At 48.3% G+C, this 13,381-nt stretch overlaps 1 protein-coding gene across 1 annotated transcript in view; it reads right to left on the bottom strand.

Annotated features, from left to right (window-relative positions):
* LOC138246589 (ly6/PLAUR domain-containing protein 3-like) overlaps positions 1-12,046 on the bottom strand; it is a 71,613-nt gene extending 59,567 nt beyond the window's left edge. The window contains exon 1 of the mRNA XM_069201283.1: positions 11,774-12,046. Within this exon, the coding sequence (XP_069057384.1) occupies positions 11,774-11,852 (79 nt within the window). The 5' untranslated portion in view covers positions 11,853-12,046. The remainder of the gene's footprint in view (positions 1-11,773) is intronic.
* Positions 12,047-13,381: the final 1,335 nt, after the last annotated feature.

Raw genomic sequence — 13,381 nt, 5'->3', positions numbered from 1 at the left:
AGAGGAGCCCAGTGACAGAAAGCCCAGACCTGGAAGCAGGTCCAATAGGGGAGGACTCCCCTAGAAGTCTGGATATGGACGATGAACCTGGCCCATCAGGCATGAATGGCGAGTCCACCACCACCAGCATCACCCTGCCCACAACTGAAACCACCTCCCCTGTGGCAGCCAATGTACAGCAGAGCCCACCTTCCCATACCTGGGTCCCAAGGTCACATCAAACAACAGTGTGCCCCGCAGGACGGGGGCAGCAGTCAACGGTGCAAACCTAAGACAATGATAGTCCTGGTGTCAGTGGGAGGGGGCACACTACACCAGGGGCACAGGCACAGGGGGCAAGGGCCAGTGGGAGGGCAACCGTCGGCCAAAGGACGAGGCTGGACCAGGACATGACTGGCCAGGAGGCTGTTTCCAGAGTCCTGGGAGCCTACTAGCAAACGCAGGACTAGACGGGCCAGATACTCACCACCTTGCAGGACATGCAAAGGCGGCAGGGGGAATACCACCAGGCGGGCACTCAATGCCACCATGGTCTCATATTAGGGTAGTTCACGGAATTGAACAACATCCTGCGGACATCCTCAACCCAACAGCCAGCCACATCCAGTAGTCATGCAACACCACTGGCAACAACATCAGCACCTGCTACTGGAATTGAGGCCCAGCAGGAGGACCCACAGGCCATCAGCACCCCTACGCCTACAGCTGAGCCCCCATCATAAAAGAGGCCGTCCATTCAGACATCCTGTAGGAGCTCAGGCCAAGACCAATCCCCCCCACCAGGAAGTGATCCTTCTTCTGAACTGACACCATTGTGTGCCACTGTCACACCTTGTTGGCTGTCCAATACCAAGTACACAGCATGTGACCTGTGAGACAAACTGCTGCACGACCCACTCTGATCAGCACCAACACCAATACCATAGACTGTGATGTCTTACACTCAATAAACACAAATTCACACAAGTAATGGAGCACGTCTCTTCATTGTATGTAGTGGCAATCCTGTTTCCAAGCAGCAAATATATATACACATGTCAGCACCACAACAATGTTAAAGTGACAGATGTAGTGGGACACCCAGGCAGGTGTGTAAGTAAATCCGAATTGTAATGATTTCCAGTGTCAACTATGGCAACAGAGAATACAGGAATCAGCTTGCAGACAGAGATGTGACCTGAAGAGGTAAAATGAAATGGAATCAGACACAAAGTTGTAAGGCACGTAAACAATACATACATCCACACCATTTGAACACATACACAGGATGACAGGCCCAGCAGCTATGATACCACATATGTGAGGGTCTGTATAGGCAGTCACACACGTGTGGGACAGGAAAGTTGTAACATAGGTAACATCCTCTATTGTACACCTCCCTGAGTGGTCAGGAACAGGTACTTCCCACACCGCAGCTGACAATGCAGCATGACATGCCTACACAGCGGGATAAGACGGATAAACCCCCCTAACGTATCCCCAAACAGGCAGACTGAGGCCCCTAAATCTTTGGTACAACAGTAAGGCTGTACCGCAATGGCACCAGCATTCCACACATGTACTTAGCAGAGGTGCATTACCACTACCCCTCAAGATGGAAGGCTGTAGTCCTCGCACACACCTTGATGCATGCAAATACTGGCTAGTGACTGGCTTCAGCAATACATCTTCCATGTGCAGATGACATACAATTCACACATACCTGTACATCACTGAAAGTAGTGACGAATCAGGTCTGTCCTGTTGTTGTGTGCCTCATCCTCGTCTGCCTCCCCCTCCCCCTCAGCATCAGAGTCACCGGTCCCAAACACTGCTCCAGCATCAATGTCCCCCTCCTCCAACAGTGGGATGTGCCTTCTGAGGGTCAGATTATGGAGCATGCAGCATGCAACAATAATCTTGCAGACTTTCCTTGGTCCGTACTGTAGGGCACCTCCAGACACATGAAGGCAACAAAATCTAGCTTTCAAGAGGCCAAAAGTCCACTCAATCGCTCATCTCATCTGGCCATGTACCACATTGTACCTGTTCTTCCCTCCCGTAGTTGGATGTCTCAAAGGTGTCAGGAGCCAGGGCAGGTTGGGGTATCCGGAGTCACCTGTGTGTAAAAGGGAACATGACCGTAGGTAACAATGCTGGGCAGAGTGCTGACTGTGTTATGAGGGGTACAAAGGTCTGACATGGAGGGCAGTACTCATACCTATGATCCAGGCCCTTTCTCCCTGTAGCTGTGACATCATTGCAGGGACACTGCTGTTCTTCAGGACGTAGGAAACATGAAACATGTACTGATCCTGGTAATTTTGCGTTCACTTGTGTTATGTACTCGTCTGCAAGACACATCAATGGTACACTGAGTGAATATGTACTCTTCCTGTTTCTGTAGATCTGTTCATTTGTCCTTGGAGGTACCAAGGCAATGTGAGTCCCATTAAGGGCCCCAATTACATGTGAGACTTTTGATATGTTGCAGAAGGCTGCTTTCACAGCGGGCAATTCTGGAGGTTGTGGGAACCTAATGTACCTGTGCACATTCTTGAGTAGGGCATCCAGCACATCCTGCAACACCTTACTGAATTGGGGCTGTGAAAACCCTGCAGCCAGTCCCACTGTGACCTGAAAGGAGCCACTCGCCTGAAAATGCAGGACTGACAACACCTGGACTGTTGGAGGAATGGCATGGGAATTTCTCAAACCCGACAGGAGGTCTGGCTTCAACTGCACAAACGGTTCAGTCAATAGATCAGGGTGATGTGGCGCTCTTCCATGGTATCAAGATCTACAAGTGTCCTGTAAACTGGTGCATTCCTCATCACTCCACTGTGGCGATATCTGTGCAAGGACACAAACAACAATCTGGGAACCTCTCACAATGTAGGGCACCAAGTATGTCATATGACAGTCACAAAGTGTCATTCATGCAAGTTGGCTGTCATGTTGTGAGAAGAGACATTACTCTACACTCCATCTCTAACCAGACAATGGCACATGATCCCTGTGGCAATGGACGTATACAGGACATGTTCACGTACATCTTCCATGTGTTCCACTATACTGATCATATATGTTGACAACTGTAGTGACAAATGTGGTGATGTCACCAGACACTCACTACATGTGTAATTATACACAATGTGTGACCTGATGTATCTATTTGTTATGACATGCAGGTAATTATGCAGTGTGCACCCAGGACAGTAATGTCACAGATTAATATGGCATTATTATGCTGGTGGCCAGCGGAAGTCGTCATGGCAGAAGGCGGTCTGAACTGTCATGCAACTTCCCATTTGTTTACATTGACGTCTATGGGAGACTGGGACCAATGACGATAACCGCCGGCGGTGACGGTCATGACCGCAGCGGTCGTAACCGCCATTTTGTATGGGCCAGCTCACTTGACTCCTGGCTTTCGGGCAAGACAGACCTCCACTTCGTGTGCTGCTGTGTCTTGTCATTTGGAGCAACGATGGCATGCACTGCAGGGGATAGGGCCCCGGCCTTCACTACGGAGGAACTGAAGAAACTGGTGGAAGGGGTCCTACCCCTGAATGAACGGTTGTACGGTGCTCCTGGGCAACAGGTCAGTACAACGTCCTTTGACCCCCATGTATGGTGGTGTTTGACGATGTATGCATGTGCACATTGACATGTCATGACTGATTAGGTGTTTAACATGCACAGGATATGTGTGGAATATTGGCAGTGCACATGGTCCCTGTTTGTTGTGTCCCCAAAGGTTACTGCTGTATTGTTGTAATTAACAACTTGTCCACCCTTTTCTGAATGTTTCCCATGAAGGTCAGCACCCACCAGAAAAAAAGGGTTTTGTCAAGGAAGTGCGGACCCTGTGGGTCCATAGCAGGCGGAGCACCCACTGCAGGAAGCAGTGGGAGGACCTGAAGCACTGGACCCGGAAGACCACAGAGGCCCAGCTGGGGATGGCCTCCCAATGTGGGAGGGGCCCTGGTCCTCCTAATGGCCCGCATACTGGCAGTGGGGTACCCAAAGTTGGATGGGCACTTGAAGGCAGCACAGCAGCCACAAGGTGTAAGTGTTGACTGTCAGGTGACTACTGCATGCTTGTATACTGTGACCCTCACTGGATTAGGAATTGATGTGGTCAGATGTGATTTGGGGAATGCACAGTCCTGGTTGTGACACCCATCATGTAGGAGGGTGTGACGTTAACTATGTTGATCAATGCAGGAGAAGTGGTGGTCCTGTGACACACGTTCACCTGTAGGTTTGGGTCGCTCATGTATGCAATGATGTCACTGGCTGCATTCTCCAACTCTTCGTGTACTGTTGCAGTACAAGGTGGTCATTTAGGCACTGTATATGGGTAATGACAGGCATGTTACATGGACATTGCAATTGTTTGACTTGCTACATCAATGGACCTCTGTAGCATATTTCCTCCACACATTCCTGTCAGTTAGTTAGTGTTCCCAGTCCCTCTGTGCTCAGATTTGTATCCTCCCGTAATGGATGACATGTGGACGGGTATGGTCCTGGGCTGGTTTGTTGGATAAGTCATTCATGCACTTGATAGCCATGTAGTGGTCTTCATTCAGGTGTTTAGGCTGCAGGGAGTGAGGTGAGTTTGGGTATCGCTTGCATGACCCAATAGTAAATGACTGCTAAATGGTCTCTTGTTTCCCCAGCAGGGGCTGTAATCTGTATTGTTTGTATGTGAAGTGGATGTGTGGGTTAACATAATTTCCTCCCTTTCTGTTCCTCCCACCCTCCTTCTCTCTCTCAACCTCTGTTTATGTGTGCATTAGCATCATCTGGTGAAGGAGGAAGGGCACGGTTAGTGGCGATGCAGCAGCCCATAGGACCCAGGAGGCGGACACCAGTGAAGCCGAGGTGACCAGTAGGACAGAGGGCGAGGGGAGCACCACGGGGAGACTGGAGCTACCAACACATCGGATTCAGATTCTTCCTCCGATGGTGGCTCCCTGGTGGTGGCGGGGTCATCTGGAACCACCCCAGCACCATCCTTGGCCACCAACCCCCTTACCAGCACCACCTTGCCTGTTGCACCCCACCCAGTTGCCCGTGCCCGCTCACCCAGGAGGGTGAGCATCTCCTTCACCACAGGCACCTTTGCCCCGCCCCAGTCAGCCCTGCTGCCCTCAATGAGGGAGCTATTGACCTCCTGAGGCCTATCTCTGTGTGGCAGTTAACAATCATGAATGCCATCCAAGGACTGGCATCTCAGATGCAGCAGTCCAATATGTTCCTGGAAGACATCCACAGTGCCTTGTCTGGCCTACAGAGATCGATTCAGGCTCTGGCCTCCTCGCTGACAGCAGCAAGTGTCCCTTCATCTTCTGTGCCCCCTCCAGCTACCTGTTCCCAATCCACAACCCGTCTCCCTACACCCGTCCAAAGCATACCTAAATACCAGCATACACATACTACAACAAACAAGGTGTGCAAAGACAGTCACAGGCATCACAGACGTTCCCACAGGCATGCACACACACAACACACATCTGCAGACATAACAACAGACACTACCCCCACCACCTCCTCTCTTGCAGTCACATCTCCACTCACACCTGCCAGCACTGCAACATCACACATTGTTCCTACTACCATTCCTGTCATACCCTCAATCACCACAACAGCAGACTCACAGACACACACCCCACACACCATATCCGCACTCACCACAACTACCGTCTCAGCCACCTGCAGCACATCCACCTCACTTGCTCACACCACCGCAACACTCACCCACACATCTCCCATTCCCTAACCCTGCATCTATACCCCCTCCTCCCAATGTATGCACACGCACCCACTCACCCACCCAACATTCAGCCACCACACACATACAGACATTGCACACACCAGCATCCACATACAGAACACCAACATGCCAGACGTGCACTCCCTCTACCTCCACTCCCAACCCTCAATCATGTGACCGCCCCTGTGTACTTAAGAAAGTTTTCCTTGCCACACTTGACCTCTTCCCTACTCCTCTCCCACCCCGTTTTCCCCCTAAATGTAGTATCCCCCTGCCCCTCCCAGGTCCTTCCACCTCCCATTCCTCGGGTGCCCCCTCTGGTGTTTCCCCTGCTCCTCCCCCAGCAAGAAATCCACCCCTTCCAGTGCTAAAGTCACCCATCCTAAGCCCAAACCAAAACGTGCCCTTTCCACATCCAAGTCTCCCCAAGCACCCCCACACCCGAGGTGCCTGCCTGTCCCATTGATGCCACTATGACGTGGAGGCCTATTTGCTGTCAGGAGTCAAGTTTGGGACATCATATCCGGACAATGTGTCCTCCATTTCTGGACATTGAACTTGCCATTTGGCACATTTTGTATATAGTTTTTATACATTTTGTTTATAAATACATCTGCCCACATTGCTGTGCTTGGCAAGTTAAGATGCTTGTCCTTGTTTCCTTCTACATGGTGGTGTGACATCTGTGTGCAAAGGTGTGTGAGGTCTGTGTATGGATTGTGTCTGTGTTTTTGAATGCGCTACGTAGATGGTTTGGACCATGGGGATGTTGTGATGTGTGTGACTGCTTGCTTGTGTGATTGTATGGGGTGTTGTGTGCGTCCAGGTGTATGGTGCTGCATGTGTGGATCTCCTTGATTGTTGGTTGTACGTGTTGTGTTACCTGTATCATTGTTTGGATGTGTGTTCACAGCTATTGATTGTGTGTCATTGCTACATAGAGTTCATGGTGTGTGTGAATGTGTGGTGTCGCACAACGTGCCTGTCTATACCTGAGTTGAGGTGTTTGTGGTCTACTTGTCATTGTGTGGTTATGGGGTGTGTTGGTGGTGTTGGTGTGCGTTGTGCTGTATGTTTGGCACGTATCAGCTTGGCCTTGTGTGCGTATTGGGTACTTGCCATTGATGTATATGTGGCCTTAGCTGTCTGTGCAAGGAAGGTGTATTATGTGTTGGTTTGTATCACTGCCATTTCCTCCCCTCTGTGCTAGGTGTACCTATGGTTGTCGTCTTCGTCGTTGTTGGTGGCCCTGAACGTGTATGGCGAGATACAATGCTGGGAAGACTAGCAGTTTGTCTGCCATGGCGGCCACAGAGGCGTCTCTGTGCCTGGGGATGTCTGCTTATGTACTTTCTGTTTCCACCAGGTTTTTCGTGGTGGCCAGCCCGCAGCAGATATCCTGGTGGTGTAGAGACTTGGAATATGGCAGGTGGGACATTGGCTTCCATCTGCCTGAAGTTGGCTTCCGCCACCGGTTGCTGCTCATCGGCGGTGACGGTGCTGGTGGTGAGTTGTCTGTGTTGCATTGGGTTCACCGCCTTACTCCTTATATGGCGGTCTGCACAGCCATTCTGGCAGCGGTCAAAAGACCGCTGCCGGCGTGGCGGTTCAGTTACCACCAAACTGGGAATGACCACCTGAATGTTATGTTCTTGGTCACCATGTTCTAACTTTAATGTTCTTGTGTTTCGGTCAAGTCATGTAACTTCCGGTGATATCAGGTTGTATGTAAATTAGAGAGACCTTGCACTTACCGTACCTGCTTCAAAAATCCTCAAACTTAATCCTAAGGTGACAAAGAGGCCACGGGGTAAGAATTTGCAAAACTTTCACTAGGATGACAAAGAACTCACAGGCTCTGTCCTCACAGAGCACAACAATCCCTCGGCTGTCAAAGAATTTATAGATGCAAGTCTGACAAATCACAGCTACTGCGATCTCACAAGCTCTAGACTCACAAAGACGGGCTTTCCCTAAGTATTAAACAACATGCATGTTCATGTTTCACGGACAGAGCTATCCCTCAAGTAACACAGAAGGGATATACTTTGACTTTAAACAACAGAGCTACTGCTTGAGTAAGATGGATGTTACACATGTTTAATTTAGAATGCAGAGCACCTCTTATCTTACACAGAAAGTTGAGGTTCAGGGCTCAGTACAAACTATCTCTCATTCTTTACAAAACATACAGATTCAGGCCTCAGAGTGCAGATAACTACATTATCTAATTCAAAAGTTACAAGCTGAGACTACTGACTGAAGACCTAGTGTTGCCTCAGACAGCAGAGAAACTTCTCAGTTTTCCGAAATCTCACAGTATATGGTTTTAGACAGCAGAGCCATGCCTTGGGCAACAGGGTTTCTATTACATGAATGATTAACCATACATAGATCAACCAAGTAAATTGGTCAGGTGTCAGCAAGTCGCTCAGAGGAAGGAGGAGGATTGAGAGGGTTTAAAAATCTCAATAGGAATCTTGCGGGCACAGCATCAACCTCAGGCAGGAGTCACATGGCGCTTTTTGGTGCTCTACTCAACAGATAACTGCAACAACATCAGAGTTTAGATACAATGCCTGAATGAATCTCAGCTACTGGTGGTCACTCAGGCCTGCACTGAGGTCCATTGTTTTACACCCACCGAGCCACTCTAGACAAAAACCTGCCTTATGCAAATCAGTACTGACCCTGTTCCTCATGGGAAAAGTCTATTCTGAACTGCCAGACGAGTCCCCTCCCGAACAGACCAGAAGCAACTTCATACAGGTTTCACCCTATTTGAGACTTGTCAGTAGAGTGTACTTTGAGTCCACAGTGAGCATACCACCTAGTTCCAGGCGTACCCGTCACACTTAGGGCATTCACTGAAACATCAACAAGGTAATGGATTACATACTTTAATAATCTCAGTCAATACCCGCTCAGGGATCATTCCAGTCCATCATATTTCGGCAACCATGTCACTCTTGACAAAAGGCCTGCCTTATTCAAATTAGTACTGAACTGCTTCTCATGGGAACAGTGCCAGGTGAGGCCACTATACAAAAGACCACAAGTGACCCAAGACTGATTTTGCCCTATTTGGAGTTCGGCAGTAAGATGTAGCTTGAGTCCTGTGGCACAATGCGCACAGGACCCATGTCTTGGGCATACCATGGCACTTGGTGCATCAACTGCAACAATAAGGTGATGGATGGAATGCGTGAGCACTACAGCCTCATTCCAATCCATTGGTTTTCACCCACTATGCACTCACCAGACAAATGCCCACTTTATGCAAATCATTACTAACCCTACTCCTCATGGGAATAGCATTCCTCCCATCACCTTTTGTGTGTTTGAGGTAATACTCTACGTGGCTTGACAAAGGCCACATGATCCGTGTGGCACTGGAACCTATCGGCAACTGACTGAAGAAGCCCATCTATGCTGAAACTAGTCTTGGATTGCTTGTGTTCCACGTCGAAGAAGACCTGGTTTGGCCGTTTGGGCTACACTGTCCCTACTGGAGCAGGATCCAGGTTGATTTGCATTTGGCTGAGTCCAACCTGAGTTGCAATGATTTGGAAAACAACACTGAGCAATTGCCAGTGGTTAGAATATTTTCAAATATTCTTTCTATCACCTTTTATGTGTGTTTGTTGTAATTCCCTAAATCGCCAAGGGTATGCTCAGATGTTAGTACATTTCTCAGTGCATTACCGGACCAAGCTAATTTTATCCGAAGTGGTCAAACTAGGTCAATACTGGTCTTGGGATGCTAATGATCCAGTTTGGAGAGGACCTGCCTTGGAAGTTCAGGCTTGACTGTTTCTGTTGGAGCAGGACAGTGCTGATATGTACGTGTCTGGGTCTAACCTGAAGTGGCACTGTGGAAAGAAGCAATGGGTTGGATTACTACCCTAAGCAATTGTCAGTGGTGAAACTATTTGGAAGCATTCCTCAAATCACCTTTTGTATATAAGATGCTACTCACAGATAGATGCATGAAGATACACCTGTATGCCCACTATACACAAATCTACTGAACATGTCCTCTGCTTGCAACGTCCATTTCCTCAAAACCTGCCTGCACATCATTCGCACCTGGACGTCCAGTGCCTACCTGAAGCTTAACACGACCAAGACAGAATTCCTGGTATTTACCAAGAACAACAAGCAAGGAACTGTACAAACCTGGCTCAATTACATGAACTTTGACAACTCTGAACCCAAACGTTCACTGATCATGAAGTCTCTTGGATTCACCCTAAACCCGAACCTAATCCTCAAGAAAAACAAAGATGACTTGCATCGGTTCCCTGTTCTAAAAAAATTAAACTGTTTTTTATAGAAAATGACTTCAGAATTGGAGTTCAATCCCTGTACTCACACATCTGGGTGATGTAATGCTTTGATCCATGGCATCGAAGCTTCCACACTGGCACCCTTTCAGGGCATCCTACAAACTGCAGCATGTCACATCCAGGACCTGAAGAAATGTGATCAAATCAGCTTCATTCTTAGGGAACTCCACTGGCCGGACTGCATCTTCAAAGCCTGCTGCATCATTGATAAAGCCATCACGACCACCAACCCTGCTTATCTTGCAGTTAATCTCACCATCTCTGGTGGTTCTCTGCCCACCCGCAGCCAGGACACCATTGGGCTGCCAACTAAGATATGTGAAAACGAAGAAACAAGGCATCAGGCCTTTTCCATTTATGCACCAAGGATATGGAACATCCTCCTCGTATCCATCAGGACCACCCCAATGCTGCACCAATTTAGGAAAGAGCTGAGGGCATGTCTCTTCAAAGGGCCCTACATTACAATGCATTAACCATCCACAAACCAGCTACCTGTTCTATCACTCCTTGACGTTATGCTCATCTTTGACTAGTAACAGCATCTTCTGCTTTTGTTGGCTACGTTTGCTCTGTAGAAACACCACATACATGCACACATATATATAGAAACATGTAGACTAACTACTACTGAAACCCCCACCGGTTCCGCCGGAGTCCACTCAAAGGCTGCAGAGTATTCACCGCTTGTTTCCCGCACTGATATGCTGGCTCCATCCCACTGTGTGTGCTCACACTGTTGGAATATCATACATCAGTGGTTCCCAACCTGTGGTGCGGGGACCCCTGGGGTTCCGTGAAGCCTCCTCAGGGGGTCCGCGACTGCTTAGAAAATTAAATAATCTTAACAGATCGGGTTCCCAGCTGTCAGTAATGACTCGGGGCGGGAGGGGGGGGGGGGGGGGCGCTTCCAATAAGGAATCAGTGGGGGTCCCCAGGTTCCAGTAAAGATAAAGCGGGGTCCACTAAAGTCTAAAGGGTTTCAGCAACCCAAAGGACTTGCTGTTGTTCTCATGTGGGAAGTACTCCACTATCAGTGCTTTTAATTAGTCGTTCCTCGTCACTCTTCAAAGCTTCTGCAGAAATACGGAGAACAGTCACGAGTCTAAATGGCAGCTAGGCTAACTCAGCCTTCCATCCTTCCAAAGTCGATCAACTGAGTACCATTATATTGGATACTAATAATAACGTCTGTTATTTATTGCTCCTAGAATTAGCAGAAATGTGGTATGAAGCAACATATACACCACTCCTATCAAAGCAAGGCCCACAGAAGCAGCACGTTGAAGCCAAACCTACTATTAAATGCAACAGCCAGGTAGCGACCGTCTGCCTAAAAACCTGTCATACTGAATCAGTGCTAAATGCAATCTCCCACATTGGAGCACTGTGCCATGTTCCTCTCGCTTGTCTCGGTAAGTAAGTCTATTACATTTAAAGTTTAAGGTGTTATAGAACGCTCATGCAGTCAAACACTCCAGTCGAAGCACTATTAAAAGCATAACATGATCACACACTTGAATTTCATTTCATATGTAATGCAAGGTTACGTCATTGCACATGATACTGGTCCACGTGCCGGCAGTGAGGTGCACACATGCCCTAACCCCCACAAACTATTACATGGCAGCAGGCACACCACATCCACCCCACAACATACCTTGTGCCAAGAGGACCGCCATCAGCATCCCCGGCAAGGCCACTTTCCGCAAAACCTGCGCCAGCCTTCCCGCCTCCATCCCTGCGCTTCCCTTCTTGTTCGCCTGCCGAGGAAAACAGATGGTGTCAGAGTAGAGCCAGGACCTGGTTTGAGGAGACTCTTTCAAATGCCGGCCAGCCCGCTACCTGTTGGGTACTCCCCTCCCCCCCTTCTCTGCTTGCGTCAGAGCTGCACAAAAGTAAGTTCGGGTGGTGCCTTACGGAACCCCCCAGCCCCCAACCAACACACAGCCACAAACAGCCCGGCTTAGGCAACTCGGTGAATTTCTACACATGACTAATGTTCTAGTAACAACGACTTGTGCAAGAAAACGCTTTAACAATGTACTAGTGACAAAACAGACTGTCGTCAGACTCCAGCCGAACCACGAATCAGGGTGAAGAGTTTGACAGAGTCCTCCCACCACCTCCGGTGAAGAGGAAGGTATAAAAAACATTCCATATGTGTCCTGTCCTTGAACTGCGCGAGCATTGAGCAAGAAAGGAAGCCGTAAAAGAACAAATACGTGCAGCAGCCTAGGTTTTAAGTTCCGCGTTTGCCAGGACTTTCTGATTTCACTAAGATTATATATATCCTGCACAGCTGACAAGGTGTAGGTTTGCTTGTGACATTTTACATATTTTGATTGTTCTTATGTGTGACATTTCTGCCTTTTGAGTGCTCTAGTGTGTCACATTGTAAATCAATGTACGTGGCACCGTGAGTATAAAAAACTGTTACCTGCATGTAACTAGTTGTACTTCTAATATTCCTCATTTTGTAGATGGAAGGTCTGGAAACAGTCTTAAAACACCTGCAGTTCCGGTAAGGTGTCCTAGAGTAAAGGTCTCCACGGTTTTGGCTCCAGAGCACACACTCGCTCAGCCGGTCTCGGCCTCTGTGCGCTTTACGTACAAATCGAACACTTTCGGGCAGGACCCCGAGTCTCCTAGGATTGGGAGATTTGTTTCCTTCCACAGTACGTGGAAGGGAATTCCGATATAGAGTGGCAACGTATTACGGATTTGAGCTAGTGCATGCAAAGTTTTGATACTATCAGGGAAATCAATGGAACAAACTGGCCAAGCAGACCATAGAAGAGGCCCTCAAGCTCTCTAAAATAAATACGCCCCACCCTCTGACCTGTCAGACCAGGCCACCCGGCAGTGCCTGATTGCCACTGTAACTGAAGGAACAACAATAATCTAGCGGGACTTATTAAAAGTCAGGGCTGTTATCCCAAAAGGTGAAATAAGCCTTCTATACTCATTATATTATTCAAAGTCTCGAATTAAGCAACAATTAGTAGGTTAATACAATGTGTGCACAATCTCAAAAAATGAAAGCGAAGAAGCAGGACATATGCTTTTATAAGGATTATGCTTACATACAATTTGTTAGAAATGGCCTCTTTGCAGGGTCACCACAAAACATTTTGCCTTCCTCCTCTTCTTTTTCTGACCTCATTTTTGCTAACTTTAAGACTCTGGAAACTTTACCACTGCTAACCAGTGCTAAAGTGCATGTGCTCTCTCCCTAAAAACATGGTAACACTGGCTCATACACAAT

The sequence above is a fragment of the Pleurodeles waltl genome, chromosome 7 (assembly GCF_031143425.1).
Source record: "Pleurodeles waltl isolate 20211129_DDA chromosome 7, aPleWal1.hap1.20221129, whole genome shotgun sequence".
Taxonomy (NCBI): Eukaryota; Metazoa; Chordata; class Amphibia; order Caudata; family Salamandridae; genus Pleurodeles; species Pleurodeles waltl.
This window is presented reverse-complemented; position numbering and strand designations above follow the sequence as displayed.